This window comes from Ceratotherium simum, chromosome X (assembly GCF_057802395.1).
Source record: "Ceratotherium simum simum isolate JZ-2026a chromosome X, ASM5780239v1, whole genome shotgun sequence".
In the NCBI taxonomy this organism is placed as follows: Eukaryota; Metazoa; Chordata; class Mammalia; order Perissodactyla; family Rhinocerotidae; genus Ceratotherium; species Ceratotherium simum.
In genome coordinates this window covers 115984192-116008968 of record NC_141940.1, presented here as the reverse complement: position 1 = coordinate 116008968, position 24777 = coordinate 115984192, and the positions used below count along the sequence as shown (strand labels likewise).

At 41.4% G+C, this 24777-nt stretch overlaps 1 protein-coding gene across 7 annotated transcripts in view; it reads left to right on the top strand.

Annotated features, from left to right (window-relative positions):
• Window positions 1-24777, top strand: part of REPS2 (RALBP1 associated Eps domain containing 2) — a 261022-nt gene that overhangs the window by 97033 nt on the left and 139212 nt on the right. For all 7 annotated transcript variants that reach the window (XM_087427758.1, XM_014791129.2, XM_087427756.1 and 4 more), the window contains exon 2: window positions 19203-19326. In XM_087427758.1, coding sequence (XP_087283884.1) covers window positions 19308-19326 — 19 coding nt within the window. In that variant the 5' untranslated portion in view covers window positions 19203-19307. The remainder of the gene's footprint in view (window positions 1-19202; window positions 19327-24777) is intronic.

Sequence of the window (24777 nt, the reverse complement as noted above, 5' to 3'; positions counted from 1 at the left end):
CACTGTTTTAAAACTTTGAGAGGTATTTTAAAAAATGGATTGGGCATGCAGAGGCTTCTTAATCTGAGTCTTGAGATGGTTGGACTGAATAAGCCTTCTTTTTCCTGGAAAATCACACTGTACCAAACAGACATTCTTCATTGCTCCAAAGCCCTGCTAACTTCCTTACGTTTTTATGGCTGATTTGATGTGCTTGAATGCCAGCCAAAGTATAAGGTAAAATGGTAGATACAGGGACTGGGTGGTTTCCATGGAGACTTCTTTCAAGAGCCCTTCCTATCTCAGTTCAACAGTTGTCAGGGAAACATTGTTTCAATTTGTGGGGTCTTCCAATTTGAGTGGCTCTTGGAAGAGGATATGGTTCAACTTCTTCAAGATCCTAATAAACAGTTCAGAAAAGAGCTTTTTATTTTTATTTTTTATTATTATTATTTTTTTTGTGAGGAAGATTAGCCCTGAGCTAACATCTGTTGCCAATCCTCCTCTTTTTGCTGAGGAAGACTGGCCCTGGGCTAACATCCGTGCCCATCTCCCTCTACTTTACATGGGACGCCGCCACAGCATGGCTTGACATGGCTTGATCAGTGCGTGCTGGGGATCCGAACCCCAGGCCACCTCAGTGGAATGCACACACTTAACCGCTATGCCGCCGGCTGGCCCCCAGAGCTTTTTAGATTCCCTTAAAGTTATAGTAGGTTTTTCTGTAACTTAGGGATATTAACTAGTCCTCTGCTCAAAGTTATCAAACTACCCATTTGTTCATATGCAGAAAATGTCGTTTTTGAGCCTTGGGGGAGGAAAGCTGAGGTTCGAAGAAAGAAAGGCCCGGGGCTGGCCCGGTGGCGTAGTGGTTAAGTGCGGGTGCTCCGCTTCGGCGGCCCGAGGGTTCGCAGGTTCAGATCCCGGGCGTGCACCGGCACACCGCTTGTCAAGCCATGCTGTGGTGGTGTCCCATATAAAGTAGAGGAAGATGGGCATGGATGTTAGCCCAGGGCCAATCTTCCTGGGCAAAAAGAGGAGGATTGACATTGGATGTTAGCTCAGGGCTGATCTTCCTCACCAAAAAAAAAAAAAAAAAAGAAAGAAAGAAAGAAAAGACTAAAGTCAAAGAGCAGGTGTCACATGACACACAACTCTAGTCCATGACCTTTAGCGTGCCCTTCAGTAGGAGAGATCCAAGAGGCCTGCCCTGTACGAAACTGTTTACAGGCTGCGGAGTTGGCAGACTCAGCGTTGTGCGTTTATTGCTTCCGGTTAGCTATTGTTGAATCAATGGCTGGCAGTGGTGATGGTTAATGGAAGTGGTGGAGGGAACACAGATTCTGGATATAAGCAGTTCTAATAAATGGGAATCTTTAGGGTTTTATCTCTGTTGTGACAGCTTCCCCATTGTGCTATTTATCAGTCAGGTATAGTAGATTGCAAAATTCCCCCAATACTTTGCAACTCTTTCCATCCAGAGATAAAGTCTCTGTCTCCATCCTTAGAGTCTTGGCTGGCCTTGTGACTTAGTTTGATCATAGAATATGGTAGAAGTAACCTTGTGCAAGTTTTGAGCCTAGGCCTGAAGAAGCATTTCAGCTTCATTTCTTGCTGCTTTGGGAACTGCCACCATGTGAAAAAGCTTAGGCTCACCTGCTGGAGGATGAGAGGCCATGTGGAGGAGAATGGAGGCACCCAGTCAACTCAAGAGCCGACTGTGGAAGCATAAGTGAGCCCCGCCTGAGATCAGCCGAGTCTGACCCGGATCAGCATAATTGCCCAGCTGAGCTCAGCCTAAATTGCTGACCCCCAGAATTATGAACTAAATAAATGTTGTTTTAAGGCACTAAAGTTTTGATGTGGTTTGTTATGTGGCAATAGATAATTGATACAGCTGAGTTTGGATGCTCTGGACGAATCAAGGCTCACTGCCGGCCTCTATAACACCCACGATTCTTAATAACACAGTCCCGTTAGTAACAGAAATGACCTGTGGAAAAAGAGTTGGCAGGATATCGGGTAGCTCAGTCTTTCTCTAGGAAAGCCGGGGAAAGACTTGAAAAATGCACAGCTAAGGGGCAGCACTGCCAGAACTACACCATATCATACCACAGCACTGGTCTGGTGGGGATGCTGTAACTGTAGCTACTGAATGTTGGATGCCTCCAGCTACACTACACATTGCCTGACTGGATGTCAGGCCTGGGGCTCGGCACCTCTGCTGCCCCTGGGAACTGGTGTTGCTGCTTTTACCAGAAAACAATGATCTCTATTCCTGCTGCTTCGCATCACTCTTTACGGATTCAAACGCCCGTGTGGTGTGTCTGGCCAAGCTTGGGTCCTGTACCCATACCCTGATTGGGAAGAAATCAGGAAAGTGAGAATCTGACATTTTTTGCTTATTTAGCTGAAGGCAGGTGGAAAATTTCATGAACACTGGCAAGGGGTTCTGATACTGGGCAGCCAAAAGAAAATGGCAAATGTTCATGACTTTCTGTTCTGTACTCTGGTTAGCTCAGTTGGTTACAGCACAGTTATGATGAAGCCAGCTTTGTTCGTTCCTTGGTTCTATTGAGAGAAAATACTCAGTTCTGAGGCTGTATTCTTTACACCTGCTCCCTCTCTCACAGATGTATGCTGAGGGTTATTTGGAAGGCCAGTAAATAGTGGGGCCTAATTTGCATGTATCTCTGGCTGCCAAGGTACAAACAGTATGTGTCTTTCTGTTGGTTGACCCAAAGAGACTCCATTCACTGCCATAGCATGCCACCTAAGAGAACTGAGTGAATGGTATTTTAGTAAATATAAGGGGTTGCCTATTTGTGCAGTGAATTTGGTTCACATGACATTTATAATATAAATTGTTGGACAGCAAGCTCTTTCAATTCAGATGCTTTCTTATTTTCCAGAATTTCTCTAATAACTTTTCTGAACCCTGATGTGTCCATCTGCAAAACCATCCATGTAGGATTAAATATCAGAAATAATACATATAAAGAGAAAAGCATAGTACCTGGAGAGTGTGTAGTAGGTGTTTGAGAAATGTTGATCCTTTTTCTCAAACTTCTTAGATACACACACCCCAGTCAGATTATGTCTTAGCTCAGGCTGCTATAACAAAATGCCATAAACTGAATGACTTATAAACAACAGAAATTTATTTCTCACAGTTAGGGAGGATGGAAGCCTGAGGTCAGGGCACCAACATGGTTGGGTTCTGGTGATGGCTCTCTTCCTTCTGGGTTGCAGATTGCCAGCTTCTTACTGTGTCCTCACATGGCACAGAGCAGAGAGGAAGCAAGCTCTCTTGTGACTCTAGAAGGGCACTAATCCCATTCATGAGGGCTCCACCCTCATGACCTCATCTAATACTAATCACCTCCCAGAGGTCGCACCTCCTAATGCCATCACATTGGGGGTAGGGTTTCAACCTATGAATTTTGGGAGGACACAAATACTCAGTCCATAACAGATTATAAACCCTTTGAAGGCAAGGACTGTTCATTCTGTGTCAAGTATCTGTAAGTTATCAAATCTCTAGTTGTGGCTTGTGAGAGTGGACTGTACTTGGGATAGAATGTCTTGGGAGAAATCAGGACCTAGATCTCAGCTCATCCATTGTGGTGGGGCCGCCAGTTTAGAGGGAATGGGTGGATTGTATCAGATCAGGCAATGCAAAGTCTATCTGAGCCCATGTAACAGTGCCTATAGGTGAGTCAAGGTAGGAGCTAGGAGATCCACCTGAGTCCTAGGGATGTCCCTCCTGGCAAGCACAGCTCAGTGGCAGGAAATCTAAGAGCAGGGAAAGTTTGGAGTTTTGGGTATCAGGGAAGTGTCAGTGGGTAGCTGGGGGTGAGGTACAGGACAAGGACAGACAGGTGAGAGCAAGGCCAGGCCATAAATGATGGGTGTCTGTTAAGCTAGAGAGGAAAGAGCATGGGACGTTTATAGCTAGGGCATAGAAAGGGCATTTGGTCATCTAAAGAGGCCAGTCTGGTCAATATAATGTGGCCATTAGGTCACAGTAGGACCGATAACAGGAAGGGCGTGGGGCTGGGTTCCAGCTAGTTGAACCAAAACCCCTTAAATCATCTGCATTTGCCGTGATGATGCAGGGAGATTGAGTGTGCTGGCTGTTATGAGGCCCTGCTGTGGGGAGAGCAGGCATGAGCAGGGAGGGGGCCGTCTCCAGCTACAGTGCCCTGCAGTAGCCTGCTTTGAGGGTGGCCAGCCTCCTCAGAGGGAGGCTGCTGGAACCGTCAGGGAGGCAAGGCAAGAGGAGCATTTGTTATTGTAACAATTGGATAGGGTTTTCGCTAGGAATTTGACAAAGAAACCCAATTAATGAAGTCAGATCCCTTACCCCATCAAAAACTGCTGTTTCTGGTATGAGTTAAACTCTGTGCTGGAGGGTTCCATTTTGTCTGGGTTTAGGCTGGAGAGTGAGAACTTCGGTGTGATCTGAGACTGAACTTTCATTCGTTCATTCCTTCTGAAAACATTTTGAGGATCTGTGTATAATACATGGATGCTCCACTTACATGAGATGTCCTGGCTTGCTCTATTCCTCTCACTAAGGCACTAGTTTCTTTAAAAATGAAACGTGTGTATGAGTGTGTGTCTGCACGTGCATGAGCGTGTATAAAATAAAAGATATAGAAGGGACCAAAATCAACAAACATATAAAAATACCAAATAACCCCAACTTTTATTTTTGAAAAACTCAAAATGTCAGTAAACAAATTGTCTGAGAAACAAATCCTTTGGTTGCTAAGTCTGAGTTGCCAGAACCAGTAAAAGCTTATAGAATCCTGGCAGTGCGTCTGTGTTCACCTGAGATTTTGCTGCCTCCAGCTGTACGGAATTCTGTGATATGCAGAGCCTAGAAACCTGGGCCAGAATCCTAAAATGAATTTTCTTTTGCAATCTGAGCTGTAATTGCATTTTCATTCAGTTCTAGTCTCAAGACTGTGTGCGTGTGTGTGTGTGTGTGTGTGTGTGCTTCCTTTGTCTCATCAATTCCTGACATTTAAAGCTGTTCCTGGCACACAGTCTGCCCTCAGTAAATGTTAGTTCTTACTGTCGATTCTACTATTTTTTCCCCCTAAACCATTCTACGTCACAGTGACTGTCTTCTTGTGGTGGGGAGGATGCTTCCTTCGTGCCTCAGTGGTCCACCCCATTGAGCTCTTCCCCTCTTCTCACCCTTGAGTTGTTGGGTCCTGGTTTCTCCTCAGGTAGGTGCCATCCCTGAGGAACTCCTGACCCAGACATGCGTGCCCACACATGTGCAGCTGGCTGGGCTGCTTGAAACCTGTAGCATTCACTTGCCAAAGAAGGCCTAGTTTACAAAAGTCATAGTAATAAATCATTGTCATCAAATGCCCTCACTACTTATAATCCTTCCTCATTCCAAAAGGCAACCTAGATGCATGATAAAATCTGTAGAATCACTCTGTCAAGCCTATATATGCCAATGCATTGTGCAAAAACCAAAGCAACTAGCGTGAGTGTAGAATTTTTAAATTCTTGTCTTTAAGAAACCATACTAATTTCATGTTCGACTCCTTAACATATTTTCGTGTTTTAATACAAAAATGTTTCCCCTCCCTCAAAAAAAAATGTAATTTCAAAGTTCTGGGAGAGTATGTTGTATTTCTGTTTGACTTTGCTTGCTTGGAATCAGGTGATTACAAAATGACTTACTTGAACTCACCTGAGGTTCTTGCTATCCTGGGATCAGGTAGTGTCTGATCCTTTGAAATGTTTTTTGAATAGGTTGATGTATTCACATAAGTCATAATTCAAAGGGACAAAACAACATGCAAAGGAGTTCTCTTAGTGCAGTGAAAGAGTTAAAACTCGCTAGGCATATTTAATTTATTCTGTAAGCCTTTCTAGTGGGAAATCAGTGGGATGGATGGGTGCTGTGGGGAATGCAAGGATGATTTTAAAGAAGCAGGACTTGGGCCGGCCCTGTGGCTTGGTGGTTAAGTGCGCGCGCTGCGATCCTGGTGGCCCGGGTTCGGATCCCGGGTGCGCATCGAGGCACCACTTCTCCGTTCATCCTGGAGCCGGGTCCCACGTGCAGCAACTGGAAGGATGTGCAGCTACGACACACAACTATCCACTGGGGCTTTGGGAAAAATAAAATAAATAAAATCTTTAAAGAAGCAGGACTTGCCCTCAAGAGACGGATGTAGCGGGTATACTGAGACCCATAATACAAAGTAGAAGTGGTAAGTGCCAGAGGGAGAGGTTCGAACCATGGTTGTAGCTTTCACCCATAGAATTCCTTTTTATAGAATTTTTGGATCTAGAAAAAGCCTTGTGGTCTATCTAGTCTGACTGCTTCATTCCATTAGATGAGACTTGAGACCAAGGGAGGTCAGGTGCCTTCCCCAGGGTCACCCAGCCTGATAGAGCTACCTTTGACGAAGGTGACTAGTCTTTATAAAGCAAGCTGCTGCCTTGTTCTGTGTTGGCAACTTAGAGGAAAGAGCGCTGTGTGTGTGTGTTAAATCTGGGCTTGGTGAGTGAGGACCATTGTAGCTTTGTCCAGCTGGGCACTTTGTTTTGAAATTGTGCTTAGAGCAGATGGGAGGGGAATGTTTTGGGGTACATCTATGATATTTCTTGCTGACGTGGAGTTAGGCCCTGTCTCTTTACAACTTTTCTAAATTCATTTGTAAATAGATAATACCACATGATTCCAAATTCAAAAGGTACAAAATGAAATACAGTAAACTCTTCCCTACCCCTGTGCCCCTGCCACCCTGTTCCCTTCCCTGGAGGCAGCTGGCAGCCAAGTTTGTTAGTTTCAGCTTCCAGAGATAGCATATGGATATCTAAGTAAATCCATGTATAGGCAACCCCCTTTTAAAAGAAATATCTCCTGTCCCACTATTGTGCACCTTGCTTTTTTCTTTTCAACATTTTAACCTGATGATCTTTCCATATCAGTACACAAAGAGCTTCCTCATTCTTTTTTAGTTGGTGGTTTTTGTGGCAGACAACCAAATCCACTCTCGATGGTTCCAAAAAGGGATTAGGATTTTAGGTAGCTCATGGAATCGTTTGGAGGACTGGAGGAACAGGCCGGCATCTAACTTTGCAGAAACAAAGCCCCAAGCCACGTAGAGTACTAGTATTAAGTGGAAGCCACTGTGCTCCTGCCCGCACTGAGCAGCAGAGAGCAGGGATTTGCTTTGACTGCAGCCTGCTTCCACCGCCATCCTGCACCAGGAAGACAAGCTTGCAGCTACTGCAGCTTCTCACGTGCCAAAGTAGAAACTCTGAGCAGAGCCTCTTTCCTTACATTTCTCACTTCTAAGCAAAATCTTGTGTGAATATGTCTCATCATTGGAGACTTAGTCACTTTTGCAATTTAGCTGCAAAGGAGCCTACGAATTTGATTCTCAGCTTTCAAGCTGAGAGGTGGGACTTGTAATATGAGAAATTTCTCCAAATGAGAATGATTTTTCAAAAGATGATGGGCAATCACAGATATAGTAAATACCCACTAGAGCTGCCTAGAGTTGTATTATGTGGACAAACCACAATTGATTAAACATTTTATTTATTTATTTGTGAGGGAGAGCAGCCCTGAGCTAACATCCGATGCCAATCGTCCTCTTTTTTGCTGAGGAAGATTGGCCCTGAGCTAACATCTGTGCCCATCTTCCTCTGCTTTACACGGGACGCCACCACAGCATGGCTGAGACAAGCGGTGCGTCGGTGTGTGCCGAGGAGCGAACCCTCGGGCTGCCAAAGCGGAGTGTGCGCACTTAACCACTTGCGCCACCAGGCCGGCCCCTGATTAAATATTTTAGATGGTGGACCTCTAGGTGTTTTCCAGTCTGTATCTTAGATGATATGTATTGAATGACCTTGTACATATGTCATTTTGCTTGTGTAAAATGGAATATAAATTCCTAGAGGTAGAATTGCTAGATCAAAAGGTTGATTGTAATTCTTACGGATGTTGCCAAATGGTGTCTGGATGTTATATTGATCTGTGCTTCCACTAGCAACGTACAAGTTCCTGATTTTTTGCCCTGAGTGTCTTCTGTGTTCAGATTTCGTCTGAGCTGGAGTGATAGGGTCTTGCCTGCTACTGGGCTGAGTTTTGGGCAGTGGGCCAAGAATGCTGACAAACTGGATCTGGGCCGGAGCCTCTGCCAGTACAGCCTGTATTTAGCATCTGGGCTGGATTCGGTCTACAATTTATTATAGGCTCTGTAGCCCTAAATTAAATGACATCTTGGGGGATCTGAAAGATAATGTAGCTTCCAAAATTGATTTGCAACTTGGGAGTAGCTTACATGTCAGGAGATCTTGGATCATTATGTGTTCTCAAATGCATAAGGATGTTTTTAAAGAATGGTTATGAAGATTTATAACACCTTTTCCCTTTAAAAATAAAAAGCAAATAAATGAAGTAAGCCAGACAAAGACAAATACTGTGTGATATTACTTATATGTGCAATTTAAAAAAGGAAAAAAGTTGAACTCATAGAAACAGAGTAGATTGGTGGTTGCCAGGAGCTGGGAGGTGGGGGAAAAATAGGGAGAGGCAGGTAAAAGGGTACAAACTTTCAGCTGTAAGATAAATAAGGTCTGAGGATCTAATGTCTAACATGGTGACTATAGTTGATAATATTGAATGGTAGAATTGAAATTTGCTAAGAGAGTAGAACTTGTGTTCTCACCAAAAAAAAAAAAAAAACAAAGGTAAATACGTGAGGTGATGAATGTGTTAACTAACTCAATTTGGGAATCCTTTCACATTGTATATGTATATCAAATCATCACGTTGTACACTTTAAATATCTTACAATTTTATTTGTCAATTATACCTCAATAAAGCTGAAAAAATAAAAAGCAAAATATTATTTTTAGCGTGGGAACTGTTGCATAGATTTTGCTCATATCTGAAATATGACATCCAATCCTCCAGTTCGTTGCTGTGGAAGTTTATAGTAATGTAGCAAGCCCTTGTTCAAAACCTTCTGAAAATTTTAAACAAATGTGTAAAAATGGGTGGAAAATGGGGGTGAATACGTGTATGTTCTTTTCTTCCAATGGAAGCATTCACTCTTTAAGTTGGTGTTTACTTAGTATAACTGATTATTTCAAGAAAATACACTTTCTGCTTGGCTGTTGAGGGTCTTTGCAGGGATATAAAGTATAACTCAGGGAGGCAGTGTGTTGTCATGCAGGGGTTGATAACCCTTTCTGCAAAGGGCCTAATAGTAAATATTTTAGGCTTTGTAGGCCAAGAGGCAAAATTGAGGGTATTATTTGGGTACTTATATAATGAGAGAAAACTTTTTATTGAAAACATTCAAAATATAATTGAGTACAATTTTTTTGGTAATACAGGTCTACTAGTAAGAAGCACGGAATTCTTGTTTTTGGGATAACATTTTACCTAATGGGATTCAGAGTGTTCTCTATCATCAAATTGATTGCAAATGTTCATGTGTAAAAACCATTCTCAGCTCATGGGCCATACAAAACCAGGTAGTGGACCAATTCTGGTCCATGAACATTAGTTTTCCAACCCATGATGTAATGGAAAGACCATGAGCTTTGCACCTAGGCACATGTAAGTTTGAGTACTGGCTCTGAACTTGTGGCCTTGAACATATCACTTAACTTTGAGTCGTGGTGTTTGTGCATAAAGTGGAGGTAATGACACCTACCTCATGGAGTAAATATTATCCCCATCTTTGTTGTGATTTTGCATTAGGATTCCCGTTCTGTAGATCCTGATGTAATTTAGTTAGACTTACTTAGTATTTAACAGATTCAAAAGCCAATTTGTCAGGGGATGGAATATTCACATGGTCTCAAAGTACTATGTGAAAACATGTTTTTGCAGTGGAGAGATCTGGCATTCAACACCTTAACCAAATGGCCAAGCTTAGCAATCAATGGTGGGATGATCTGACATTATGTGCCCCTCACTGATGTGACCTCTTACTGTATGACAGTGTCACCTGTGTGGTGTTCTTCCCAGAAATGTTTGATGTGAATGTTATCACAAGGAAACAGACAAATCCAAAATGTGAAACATTCTATAGGACAACTGGGCTGAACTCTTGAAAGAATTCAGTGTCATGAAGAAGCGAGGGGCAATGTTCTAGATTAGGGGAAGACTAAGGAGACATAGGATAAAAATGTAATGCATGAACGTTAATTAAATCCTGTATTGGAAAAAGAAAATCCAGTTTTTTAGGCTTTTTTAGAACAATTGAGGAAATGTGAGTAGGGACCATATGTTGTATGATAATATTAATGTTGATTTCCTGAGGTGATGGTGGGATGGTGTAGGAGAACATCCCTGTTCTTGGGAGGTGAGTAATAAAGTATTTAGGGGTGAGGGAGGGAGGGAAGAAGGAAGGGAAGAGAGAGAAAGAGAGAGTGAGAGAGAGAAAAGAATAAGTTGTTTTGTTTAGTGCTGCTCACTTCCTAGTGTAGCACTGAGCACAGTGCTTTCAATGGGGAGATGCCCAGTACCTTTTAAACTAATAAGTACTTTCAGGTGTTAGTAGGCTTCTCTGAAATCATGCTTAAGCACTGAATGTCTCTCTGCTGTTTAACAGTGTGGTGGCTTGGCTTAGGCATATACTATGGTACTTAATGTTGGGTGATCGGATATGAGGGTTCATATTTTCCTGAGTGGCTGACCCAGGTCCCTCTGGACTGAAAGTCCTTCTTGATTTTTAGAAAGGATAAATAAATAGGAAAGGAAAAGCCACGATAGTTGACCTGACTCTTCAACTGTTTCCTGAGAGGCTGAGGTACATCTTGTAAGCACGTACTTCAAATTCTCCTCTATATTTCTGTTGTTGAGGGTGCCTACTTGGGGGCTGACATCCCCTGGAGGGTATGCTGAGTAGAAGGGGGCTCAGAGGAAGAAGCCGGCAGTGCACCTCCGGAGCGCTGAGTGGCTGGAGCACCCCTGAGGTGTTCTGAGCTCCAAGACAGAGGGCCAGGATAAAGCATGGCGGAGGCCTTTCCTCATGCTTTGACCCTAACCAGTCCCTCCTTGCTGAGCGGGGAGGAACAGAGAAGTTAATATTCTATTATATTCCTGCAGGAACTCTTATGGCTATATAGTATGAGATGACTAAAGTGAATTTAGCAACCACTTGTAAAAGTAATTACAAGATGAGGGAAAGAAGAACGATTCTGCTACTACAGGCTGTGAAAACTAATTAATCCAAAAAACATTCATTGAGCAACAGAATATATAGCAAGCAATCATAAACTAGGAGTCCCGTGGGATACAAATGGTAAGATATACTCTTGCCTTGTGCTGGGCACTTGCGGGGTAGGGGAAGGAAATATGGGGTACAGTGGAGACAATGACCAAAATACCTATTTTGCTATATTATAAGGCTAGTGATGTGATAGAAAGCTAGTGAAAAGCTTTATGGGAATGCAGAAAACATGCCATGTGGAATTGACTAAGGTTTCAAAGATAAGGTTGGTCTTGGGGTGATTTGAAGAATAAGCCTGAAGGGTAAAGAAGTGGGGAGAAATCTGGCTTCCAGGCAGGGGACACACCAGGTGCCCAGAGGCCTGAATGGCTCTCATGTGTTGAGAGACCAGTTGGCATCTTGAGTGGCTGAAGCCTTAGATGCAGGGTGGGGAGGAGACAGGCATGGGGTTCTCGGAAAGATAGTTTTGGGCCAGATGGGAGGGCCTCAAAAGCCATGCTCAGGCATCTTGGAACGAGGAGCCCTAGAAGCCTGTTTGAGTTGGGGGTGATCTTGTTTTAATAAGATGTCTTAGAGGGAATGTGGAAGATGGTGTGTGAAGTTGTATGAGTCTGGGGGCAGGAGTTGAAGCAGTCGAGGTGAGAGCAAAGAATCTGAACTTGGCCAGCTGCAGTGGAGAGAGAATAGAAAATAGGAGTCCACTGGTGCTCTTGTAGAATTCTTTCAACTCCTCCCACCAAGACGTTTTAAATTTTTAAATCTTTCTAAGGAAGTCTTTAAAAATACTTGAAAGAGAGAAGCTTATTCAGACCTTTGAACAGTTCTGAAAATTTATTACATTTCAGCTAGGAAAGAAAGTATTATTTCATGCAACCTGGAACGTATGTGGACTGATTACTCAGCACAGTCACTTAATCTTTCAGAATTAGGTAGGAGGGAAGCTATTTTAGTGGCCTTCAATCTTCTTCCGGAACTTCGTCTGGGTTCCTCCCAAACGGTCGGTGAATTTTTCTGATTCGTATCCAGCACCCCAACAGTTTAGTGTACATCTGTAAACTGTAAGGAAGTTGATTTCATCCATTCCTTTTTTTTCATCTCTTGCCTTCCACCTGAGAAAACAAACACTAGTCCATAGGTTCTTGTTCTGTATTAGAGATTTGCACAGTGTGTAACCTAAGATGGATCCAGCTGAGAGTGTTACAGGTTTGGGGTTTAGACTAAAGAAGAGGAGTGGAATCTTTTCATTTTTTTCTTTATTTTGAGAAAAGCTTGGCAACTTGGACTGTTTGAAGGAACAATTATATAAAATATCTCCTGCTAATTGAGTATCTGGGATAAACCACCACCTTATTTTCTTTAGATTGCGTTAAAACACTTCTACCCACAATTTAGAGCTTTTCCATGGAGAATTTAGACTTAGAACATTTTGAGCCTTGATAAACAAAAAACCTTATAAAATTAACCTGCCTTTTGGATTGAGAAGTCTCAGGCTTATGAGGCTCCATATGTAAGTTCCAAAGGCTTATAATTACATCTTCCTTGAGGCTTGAATATTTCAGAAAGTTCTTGGCATGTCTCTTGGAGGTTTGGGGTACGAAGAGCAAGAAAGGTTACCTATGGGCTTAACTCACTTATGTATGTATATTCTGCGTTGGCTACAAAGCAGTGAATCTAGTGGTGTATGAGACCACAGGACAGATTCCAAGGTAAATGAGGTGGTTTACTAATGTCAGATTTGGGTGTTTGTCTCAAAGTACCGTAGTGGATATTTTAGCAGCAATTTCTGTCACCTGTAGTTAAGAGCTTTCCAGTTCTATGTGGTAGTTATGGTAAAGGAATAACTGAAGGTTAACTCGATACTAAATTAACACTGACTGAAATATAGTTGTTAAATTTTTCACATATCAAGGATTACAATTTCTTTTTTTTTTTTTTTTAAAGGAGCTGGAAGGAGCATGAATCTTTTTATTTATTTATTTCCCCCAAAGCCCCAGTAGATATTCGTATGTCATAGTTGCACATCCTTCTAGTTGCCGCATGTGGGACTCGGCCTCGGCATGGCCGGAGAAGCGGTGCGTTGGTGCACACCCGGGATCCGAACCCCGGGCCGCCAGCAGTAGAGCGCGCGCACTTAACCGCTAAGCCACGGGGCCAGCCCTACAATTTCTTAATATTAGGAATTATTCTGCAAGACAACTATATTGATGTTGGACTACATTGATGTTGTTGGTGTTCTTTTTCCATGTACAGGCCAGCCTGTATCTGAGGATGTGTAATTTATTCACAATAAGGGATGTATTGTAAAACTCAGTTACTTTTTATTTGTGAGAGTTGGTTCATTCACTTGATTGAGAATTTATTGACTGTATCTTGGGTGGCTATCCTTGTGCTAGGAGACGAATGGAAGTTACCCCTTGCCCTTGGAGAGGAGACATTTTAATGGGAGGTAGAGATAAACAGATAATTATAATATAATGTGATAAGTGCTGAAATAGACATTAAAAAGCTTAAATACGGAGAATTTCAAAAGTATACAAAAGTACAGAGTAGGAGAATGAACCCTCATGAACCCATCACCCACCTCCAACAGTTCTCAACTCATGGTCATGCTTGTTTCACCATAGTCGCCCCCTCTTTTATTTGGAAGCAAGTGCAAGACAGTGTATCATGTGATGGACATTTATAGACACTTCAATAGTCTGAGAATACACTGGGAAAATAAACTATACCTGGGGACTTGGGAAGGAGCTACAGAGAAGTACCATTTGAGTTAAATCTAGTGAGGAGGGAGGATGTTCCAGTTCTAGGTGAATGGGATAGAACCCAACAATTATTGAACATTGCTAAGCATTGTAGTAGGTTCATTTAGTATATTATTTAATTTTTTTCCTCACAATAGTCCTATGAGGGAGACAATATCCCTATTTTACATTATAAGGAAACTAGGTTTCAGGCAAATTGCTCAGTTATAAAACTAATTTGTTTCTTCTTGAAAACCAACCTTGACCTCAAGGCTATTTAGTTTTCCATCTTCTGCACCAGGTGCACTAGATACAGAGATGTAAAAGGGCAAGATGTGTTTGGGAAAGTGGGAGAAGCTGAATGCAGCTACAGAATTGTGTGTATGGGGGATGAAACTAGAGAAGCTGCTCAGGGCCAGGTTGTGAAGGGACTTTAATGCCAGACTAAGGAGATAGGATTTTGTCTTGAGGGTGGTGAGGATGCAGGCTGAGATGTATTTAAGCATGGGAAGAGTATTGTCAGCTTTTAAAAAGAAGAGTATGCAGGTACTATGGAGGATGATGCAGAATTGGAAGGGGAGCTGAAGAGAGACTGGTTCAGGAAAATTATTTATTCAACCACTGTTTATTAAGCACAAACAATATGGGAGGGAATGAACTGATGAACAAAACACACATCTCCCTATTTCATGGAGCTTAGTTTAGTAGAGAATCAGTCACATGCAAATGGCCTTCTGTGATTTATAATAATAAATATATATTTGGCCCTAGACCCGGTTCCTGGCACAGAGCTCCTAAAACCCTCGGAATTTCCTATGATAAAGGTGTCTTTTGTTATGTTAATAAGGTGACTTTTGGAAAGCCTGTAGGTAACCTAAGGATGGGTTGCCAAGGGAACCAACCACATGATTAGAGGATTAGAACTTTCAGCCCTCTGCTCCCACCCATCAGTTGCCAGTGGCCAATGATAATCAGTCATGATTATGTAATGAAACCTCCATAAAACTCCAAAAGGACAGGATTTGGAGAGCTTCCGGGTTGGTGAACACATGGGGATTTGGGGAGAGTGGCACACCTGGAGAGAGCATGGAAACTCCTCACCCTTTCCCCATACCTTGCCCTATGCATCTCTTCCATCTGGCTGTTCCTGAGTTATATCCTTTTATAATAAACCAGTAATCGAGTAAGGAAAATGTTTCTCTGACTTCTATGAGCCGCTCTAGCAAATTAATCAAACCTGAGGAGGGGTGTCATGGGAACCTCTGATTTATAGCCAGTTGGTCAGAAGCACAGGTGACAACCTGGACTTGCGACTGGAGTCTGAAGTAGGGGGAGGTGCAGTCTTGTAGGACTGAGCTTTCAACCTGTGGAATCTGATGCTATTTCTGGTAGATAGTGTCAGAAATGAGTTGAATTGTAAGACATCCAGCTTGTGTTGGAGAATTACTTGGTGCTGTGTGGGAAACCCACCCTCCACTTGTTGGTATTAGTTTCAGAACCTAATACATATGCTCATATGAAAAGGTGCTGAACTTCATGGTTCTCAGGAAAATGCAAACTAAAACTACAATGGGGTACTACCACAGTTTCATCAGAATGGTGAAAATGAAAAAGCTAAAAAATACCAAATGTTGGCAAAGACACGAAGCAATCTGAATTCTCAAATACTGATGGTGGCAGTGTGGCCATATCTACTAAAGGTGAACGTACGTATGTCTTGTAAGCCAGCAGTTCCCACTCCTAGGTATAAACCAAAGAGAAATGTTATTTCACTCTAATGTATTCCATTCCACATGTTTTGACAAGACATGTGGTAGAATATTACAGCACTATTCAGAATACACCCAAACTGGAAACCATCCAAATGTCCAGTGGCAGAAGGATAAATAATTTGTGATATATTCACACAAGTACTGAATAACAACAAAAATGAGTGAACCGTGATTTCATTCAATAACTTGGAAAAATGTCACAAACAACATTGAATGAAGAAGTCAGACATGAGGGTACATACTCTATGATTCCATTTATATAAAGTTCAGAAATAGGCAAGACTAATCTGTGGTATTAGAAGTTAGGAAAATGTGTGGGTAGTGATTGAAAGGAGCTGCAAAGAGGGGCTTTTAGAAGGCTTGTAATGTTTTATTTCTTGATCTGTGTGCTAGTTACCTAGTTGTTCAATTTATGAAAACCCATCTAACTATATGCTGTGATTTGTATGCTTTTCTTATGATTTGTATGCTTTTCTGTATGTGTATTATGCTTTTCTATATGAATATTATACTTCAATAAAAGCTAAATATATAAATTAGTAGAGAAAATTTTTTAAGTTTCAAAGAGTAACATTTCTAGAAACAAATTCTGCTGGTAAGTATTGATGCCTACTTGCTCACTTGAGGAAGACTGACACATTATTATCTGAAAGTCACACTCAGGGATTCTGGACCTCTCTCAGTGCTTGCCCCTTTTGTTGAGAGAAGAACACCAACTAATGGAATAAAGTAAAAAAAAAAAAGTTAAACCAGAAATCTTTCCCTGTATGGTTAAATGCATGAGTTCTATTTAAACAGTCTGTCATGATAGCCAAGTGAGATATTAGGAAGGATTAAACTAAGGCAGTGGCGAAGGAGAAGATAGGCTTGATTTGGGAGATGGTTCTTCGGTAGAATCAATTGGACATGGTTAGTGTCGAAGATGAAGTTTCTGATTTGGGATATGCAATGGTTGATGTCAGCAACTGAGCTGAGGGCTACTGAAAGATGAGCAGGTTCAAGGTTGTGTGGGGAGGGGCAAATGAGTGAGGTTTATTGATTATATGTCTGAGATGGCTTAGAGTATCCATGTAGAGAAGTCGGGTAGGGTTTTGGAAAAGTTCACAAAGTGTCTGCAATATTAGGTTTGGAGAGAGTGATTTGGTGATCATTAGCATTTGGATGGTAATTGAAGCCTGGAGAGAGAATGAGATCACTCAAAGAGCAGTGCTTCTCAACCTTGGCTGCACGTTAGAATCATCTTGAGAGCTTTACAAAAATACCCATGCCTGGGCCATACCACTGATCAATTAAAGCAGAATCTTTGGGGGTGGGGCCTAGGTATCTGTATATTTCAAAAGCTCCTCAGGTTATTCTAGTATGGAGCTGGAGTGGGAAAAAATAAGACAAGTAGACCAATCTAGTAGACAATGGCACATTGATTGAATGGACACTTGTCAGCACTGCTACTTTAGCCGTCAGGAGATAAGCAGTGTTATCCTCATTTACCCTTATGGGGAGACTGAGGCACAAGAGTTAAGTAACTTGCCTTAGGTTATACAAACAGCTGATTAGTGCTAGGGCCAGGATTTATACCTAAGTCATTTACTCCAAGGGCTGTTCTCTTTACCATAACATCCTATTGCTTCTCCACTTAAGAATGAATCTGGGGAGGGTTGAGACTTGGAATGGCAGTGTGAGAAACTAAGCATACCCTCTCCCCAGTGAAACAACCTCTTAACTGGTAAAAATTATAAAAAATAATCATTTAAAGTCTCTGGAAATTGACCTGAGGACATACAGCAAATGGAGAAACATTTATTCAAGAAAATCTACTAAGTCTTGGTAAGAACTGCCAGTCTGCAGCATTTGAGCTACTACCTGCTCCCCTTTCCCACTGCTTGCATATGATGAAAGCTTTATTCCTGGCGGGAATAGCCAAGAAGACGAGGTTCCCTCCTCGCCAGCCCTGGCTCCTAGACGAGGGTTAGGAGAGGTGGACCGCGGGCTACTGGAAATACCAGAAGGAGGAGAGAGAGAGAGAGAAAAAAAGATGTTTGAAGAAATAATGGCTGAAAACTACCCTAATTTGATGAAAAACAGTAATCTACACATCCAAGAATCCTAGCCCTGTCCTGCCCCCTCCGTTGGCTGCCAGGCTGCTTGTCTCCTGTGAGTGCAGACTGGGGATGCCTGCAGTCCAGTGAAAATACCCTGAGTGGCGGTGGGGGAGAATGGGAGTAAGGCTAGTTAAAATGCCACAAAGCTCGCTGTTCTTCCTGAGATTCAGCTGTTTTTCTTGAATAAACACTCCTTGGATTGCTACAAGCCCTTGGTTAATTTCCAGAGTTCTGTCCATTTTAGTCGATTTTCTCATTGCTTTGATGGAGAGAATTTTAGAGGCCCTTATTCCGCCATTTTTTGCTGACATTCAAGTTGAATTTTTATAGGAATTTTCTTAAGATCAATTAATGGATGTTTATAGTTTATTCTGAAAGCGCTTCTGGTATTTAGTTATTGGAAATCTACAAGCCCATTCATAAGAACCAATTAACAATAAAAAAAAACCATCGTGTATCTCTATAGCAGAATATTAGGCAGTTGTTAAAACAATGAGGTGATTTTAACTGTGCCAATAGAGAAAAATATTCAAGGGATAGTGCTAAATGGAAAACAAGTTGCAAAATAGTATGTGGTATTCTATTTGTATCAAGTATTGAATAGACAACAGGAAAAACACAGGTGTGTGCTATATCTATATATATATAGAACATTTTTAGAAGAATATAGTGTTTTCCTCTGGAGCATAGAAAGTAGGGGGTGCTTTTTAGTTCTTCACCCCCACTTATTATTTGAACTCTCGAGTATCTGTTACTTTGAAATAACTTTTAAAAAGTAATTGAATATTCAATTTATTATTAAACTACCAGTAGGATATGTGTTAAAGTCTGCAAATGAAAGACTGCAGTATCTTGAAAATATTTGTGTATATAGTATTTCTTTTTTGTTTCTCTGAAGTGAGCACTCAAGATGTAATTTTAATGCTTAGGAAATCATTTTGCATGAGGACTTGAAATATAATTCACTTTTAATTTTGATCAACTAGGATAATCCACAAGTAGTGGTAATGACTAATCTATTCTCTTTTCACCTCAGTGACTTTCTAGACTTCGTACATTAGAATCCACCCCCTGAAAAAGTCACTCTCTTTTGTAAGAAGACTAACAGCCATCCTTTGTCACTTTTATTTTTATCTTTGAAAGAGGAGGAATAACCACTCAGTCCTGAAACATCATGAGTGGGTAGAATTTAATTATCCAAATTGAAAACCTCCCTGTAAACTGGAGAAGAAAGAAACGGACCAGTGTGTTCAAATAGGTTCTCCAGGGACTTTTAGGTTAGCTACACTGAAATCCTTGAGATTTCATAATATATCTTGTCTCATTTTCCTGTTATGAAATGGGGTTTTCAGCATTGTTTTTCTTGTCTGTTTTCAGATCACAGAACTGTGTGGTGCCAAGCGGATTGGTTATTTTGGTCCAACACAGTTTTACGTTGCCTTGAAATTAATTGCTGCAGCACAGTCTGGCCTCCCTGTGCGGATGGAGAGTATTAAATGTGGTAAGTATCTCCCATTTATACATTTTTTTTGTCCATGACAGATTTCTTATTTATAAGCATCATTTTTATGGGTTTAAGGCCTGTTCTATAAGCATTTGTGGAATTTCTCCTTGCTTCTCCAACTCTTCTGTAAAATAAAATAAGAAAACTTAGCAGGTATCTTTGTTTCCTTGTTTTCTTTTTTAAATGGGAAAAAAATTCAGAGAGCAACTTGAGATTAGTTCCTTTTAACTGACTTGCAGTTAAAATAGATTTTATTCTTAGCAGAAAGAGATTGGGACAAGAATTCTAGAGCCTCTGGCAAAATAACAACATTCAGTTTAATTTTTTACTTGAGGAATCTATATTGTCATTTTAAGGCTCTGTTAGGGACAAGGGGATGAGTAACTGGGAGAGTTTGAGTGAAACTGCCCCTTTTCTCTCTCTCCTGTCCCTACCAGTCATATCAGATGTGATCATCCTTTAATTCCCCAATTCCTGAAGCACTGTTCTCATGATTATTAAGTACTTTGGGGCTACCAAAATTTAGGCAGAGTAAATTTATCTTCTCCAAGTTTTGATTTAACATTTTCTTATCTTGCCATCCCTTCCCCAACCCACTGTATACTTGAGCACTTTCCACAACTTAAACCAGAAGCAAAGTTCCCAACTCTTAGCATCTTTTATACTGCCTCAGTATTGGTTTTACAAATCTGTATGAAGAAGGTGATTATTCAAGGGATGTGCTGAGGTCCTCCCTTAATTCATTCTGATACAAATTACTTTCATATGTCCACACAGCCATGCAGGAACTTTTTCCTTTTCCTCATTTTGAGGTCAAAACCACTCACCTGTTGCCTGTCCTGTGAAGTCCCTGGTAGCCCTTGAAGTTGGTTCAGGGTTTATGGTTGGTTGGTCCATGGTAACCTAGAAGGTTACCTTCTAGGACAACTCCAAATAGCTGAGAAGATTCTGATAGCTTGACTGTGGGAAACAAAGCCCTTTTGCACTAACCATCATTAGATCGTCCTGCTAATCTTTATTAAAGGCTTAGTGTGTGTGCCAGGCACTGTCTCATTTAGTCCTCACAACATCCTACTCAATTAGGTATTTGTGTCAATTTGCATTGCCTAGAATAAGCTGTGATAACAAACACCACCGAAATTTCGGTGCCTTAAGAAAACAAAGGTTTGCTTTCTGCTCTGCAGTGGGTCAGGGTGACCCTCTAGGGCAGCTGCCTTCCACCTGTTGGCTCTGTGATCCTGACTGCTTTATCTTATAGCACCTCCAACATAGCACCTGTTCCCATAATTGCTGCAACAGAGAAATAGTTTCTCAGCCTAGCAGTTAAATGCTTTGGCCTGGATGTGACTCATGTTACTGCTGCTCACAGTGCATTGGCCAGGACTTGTTACATGGATCCGCTGGCCAGGACTTGTTACATGGATCCGCTGAAGTGCAGAGCAGACTGGGGGAGGTGTAATTCTCTCCTGTGCATGCAAGAAGAGGAGAACTGGCTGTGGTGAACACTGGAAGCCTCTACTGTGGTACTGTTCTTATCCCTATCTTACAGATGGGGAAATTGAAGTTTAGAGAGTTGAGTAACTTGCCTAAGGATGCAAGGTTGGTAGAGTTTGGAGCCAGGAGCTCAGCCTCCAGTTCCCTTGCTGTTCATTGCTATGCAAAGTAGCCTCTTCTTGATTATTCTTTCTGTTTAGTAAGGTGCTGACTGTAATCTGTAATCATGGAATATTTTCCAAATGGGGAAAAAAATCTGACCCAACAGGCATCCCTCGGTATTACATAATTTGGTTCCTTGAAATAGGTTTCTTGAAGGAGTATTATTTCAGTGGCAGGTTTGGTATTTATTGCTTGAAGGAGTGTTATTGCAGTGGCAGGTTTGGTGTTTATTGCTACAAGACAGCAGTCCCTGCTATAAGTCGCTTGCTTTGATTAGTTTAAAGTTACATCACATTGAGTTTGGATTTGTGGTAGGCACTGATAGTTTCCATTCCATTGTAGGTGGTCATTAAGTTTTATTGTAGTGTCTTCCAGTTTTATCTTCTGGAAAAGTTAGAACTGCTTTGTTGTATACAGGATAAACTTCTGATACTTGTGTTGCTTACTTTGTTAGACTGAAGTCTTTTGCCTGATTTGTACTCATATTTACAGCTTAATTTCCTGGGGTAGGAGGAGTGGAGGGGGGGAAGGATTGTCTAAGTTATCACTTGTATAAAGGATTAACACTTTTTCACAAATATAAGACTTTCTCAGTTGTATTTTATAAATCCTGATGCTGCCTTTTACCTCTGAGGGTTTAAGTATACTCAGAGAATTCTGAATTTTCTTCCTTCATTTAATGATTTATTAAATAAAAGTTATTTGCAGTCAGCATATATTGAGTAAGAGTGAGGGCAAGATTGGGCCAGACTTTGAGCTGCCACTTAGAATTTTCGAATTTGTTGCTTGAAACCCATTAGCTTAATGTTTGATGACACAAACCTTGAAGGCCAAAGAGGGTGGTCTGTGAGAAGCTACTCTGAAAGGCTATGGTAGTCCCATCATACTCAGGGAGTTGTGAGTCCACCGTTAACTTCTCTAAGAGTCACACCCTTACTTCATGGATGACACGAGCCTGTGTGTATGTGTGTATTAACCTCTAACCCCTAGCTTTTCATATTTCGGTAAATGTTACCACCATCTACAGTTGCTCAAGCCAGGGACCTAGAAGTCATCCTTGATTCACCCTTTTCCCTCACTCTCCAATATAATTCATCAAAAGTCCTGGCAGTGTGGCTCCAGTTGCACTGCCTGTTCGCTCCATCTCTCTGCCCCTACTAGACCAGGCCACCTTCAGCCACTCACCTGGATAACAATGGTTTTGTCATTGGTTTCCTGGCCAACTCTCTTCTCTACTCCAGTCTCTTTTCCCACGCAGCAATAAGAGTGGTCTTTTCAAAATATCCATCAGATCATTTTATCCTCCTCCTTGAAGCCCTCCAGTGGTTGGTTTGTTGTACGTAGTACCAAATGCAAAGTCCCTACACTGATTTGTAAGGCCCTACATAATCTAGTCTCTGTCTGCTTCTCCACTCTCATCTCAATCCTCTCCCGCTTGCTCGCAATCTGTCCCCCAGCCTCACTGGCCTTCTAGTGGCCCCCCAGCCTCCTGGGCCATTTCTATCCTACTACAGGAAAGACCATGTTATTTCAAGATCTTGGGTTCCTAGAAGTCTGTTATTTCCCCTCTCCTTCCCACAGCTGGCTCTTCCTTCTCGTCCTTCAGGATTCAGAGACTTCCCACCATCCTATCCAAAGTAGCTCCTGTCAAATTAATTCATTAATGAAGGAACCAGCATAAAGTAAAGCTGGTTCAAGAAAGTATAGGAGAGTCAGAAGTATTTATAGTCATGGAAAGAAAGAGTGCTGGAATAAGATTGCTAAATTACATATAAAATTGATTAATGCCCTACAGGGCAATAAAACTGTATCTTGGTTATTATACTCTTTTCTAGGATGAAATTCATTTGCATTGCTATTAGAAGGGAATTATTTGTTAGCTAACAGTTTTCTACAAGTTAATATCTACCCATACAGAATTGTAAAATGCCTAGTCGAGAGTAAATAGTAAGTCAAAACAAAAGTGCATATCCCTAGGGAGTTAGGTAATCCTTGGATGGGCCTGTTAGGAAATACTTCTATGTGACAGTCCCCTCCCTACTTTATTCTGTCTCGGCATCTGCTCCTTCATAGCAATTATCAGAGTTTCTAAATATTCCTTTACAGGTTTGACTGATTTTTTGTCTGTCATCCTCCCTAGTCTGCAAGCTTACCTAAGGGGAAGGGAGGAGGATCTGGTAACCACGGCATTGTGGGCACTCAGGGCATGTTTGTTTATATGACTGACCTGATGTTTTTTCCAAAGTAACTACAGGAAAATGTGTGGGGTGGCTTCACTTTGGAATTATAGAACATTATTGTCATTACTTTTTGTTATCTTGTAAGTAGCTGGTATAAATAAATCGGCAATGAAAAGTAGTGGGAAGAGAAGGGAGCCCCAGGAGGCAGGAGTGTTGTTGTGGTCGTGGCTCTGCCACCATATTGCTGCATGACTAGGACAAGGTCTGCCTTCCCCTTCCTGGGCTTAGTTCCTCATCTGTAAGTTGTGAATATTCTACCAGGTTTTCTCTAGACCATTTTCCAGCTCTGAAATGCCAGTTTCATGCTGAATATTCAAACCTGCAATAGAAAGAATAATTTTCAGGATGATAGTGTAGCCTGGTGGCTAAGAATGTGGGCCCCAGCAATAGACTGCCTAATTTTGAACCTTTGCTCCATCACTTTTTATTTGTGTGCCCTCAGGCAAGTTTCTTAATCTCTTTGAGCTTCAAAGGGCTCACCTGGAAAAGGGGTATACCAGTAGTACCTACCTTATAGGGTTGTTGTGGCAATAAAATCTGGTAATCCCTTGTCAGACATTTAGAAAAACATCTAAACTATTCTGTCTGTTATGGTAGTTGCTAGCCACATGTGACTGGCTATTGAGCACTTGAAATGTGGCACGTCTGAATCGAGGTCTATGGTATAGGTAAAATACACATGGGAGTTTGAAGACTTAGTTTGAAAAAAGATTATAAAATTTATGTTGATTACATATTTTAATGATAATATTAGGTTAAAATATATTAAAATTAATTTCACCTGTTTTTTACTTAAAATTAAAAAAAATTTTTGATAAAATTTACCATCTTAACCATTTTTAAGTGTACAGTTAAGCAGCGTTAAGTATATTCACATTGTTGTGCAACCAATCTCCAGAACTTTTTCACCACACTTTGTAAAACACCTTGGTACCCATTAACCAACTGCCCATTCCCCCTCCCCTCAGCCCCTGGCAACCACCATTCTACTTTCTATCTCTATGAATTTGACGATTTATTGATCCCTCATACAAGTGAAATCATACAGTATTTGTCTTTTTGTGATTGGCTTCTTAACTTTTAAAAAAATTTTGTGATGTAGCTACTACACAATTTACAGTTGTGTGTGTGGCTTGCATTATACAGTTGGCCCTCCGTATTCACAGGTTCCACACGCAAGGGTTTAACCAACCTCAGATCCAAGGCCTATGATGGATGTGTCTGTACTGATCATGTACAGATCTTTTTTCCTTGTCATTATTCCTAAACAATACAGTATAACAACTATTTGCATAGTATTTGCGTTGTATTAGGTATTATAAGTAATTTAGAGATGATTTAAAGTATGCGAGAGGATGTGTGTAGGTTATATGCAAATACACCATTTTATATAAGGGACTTGAGCGTCCATGGATTTTGGTGTTTGAGGGGGTCCTGGAACCAATCCCCCTACGGATACTGAGGGACAACTGTATTTCTAGTGGACAGTGTTGAAGAACACTGAACAGCAGCTGCCATTTTAGATGGGATGTGAGCTCTCTGCCCAGCCCCA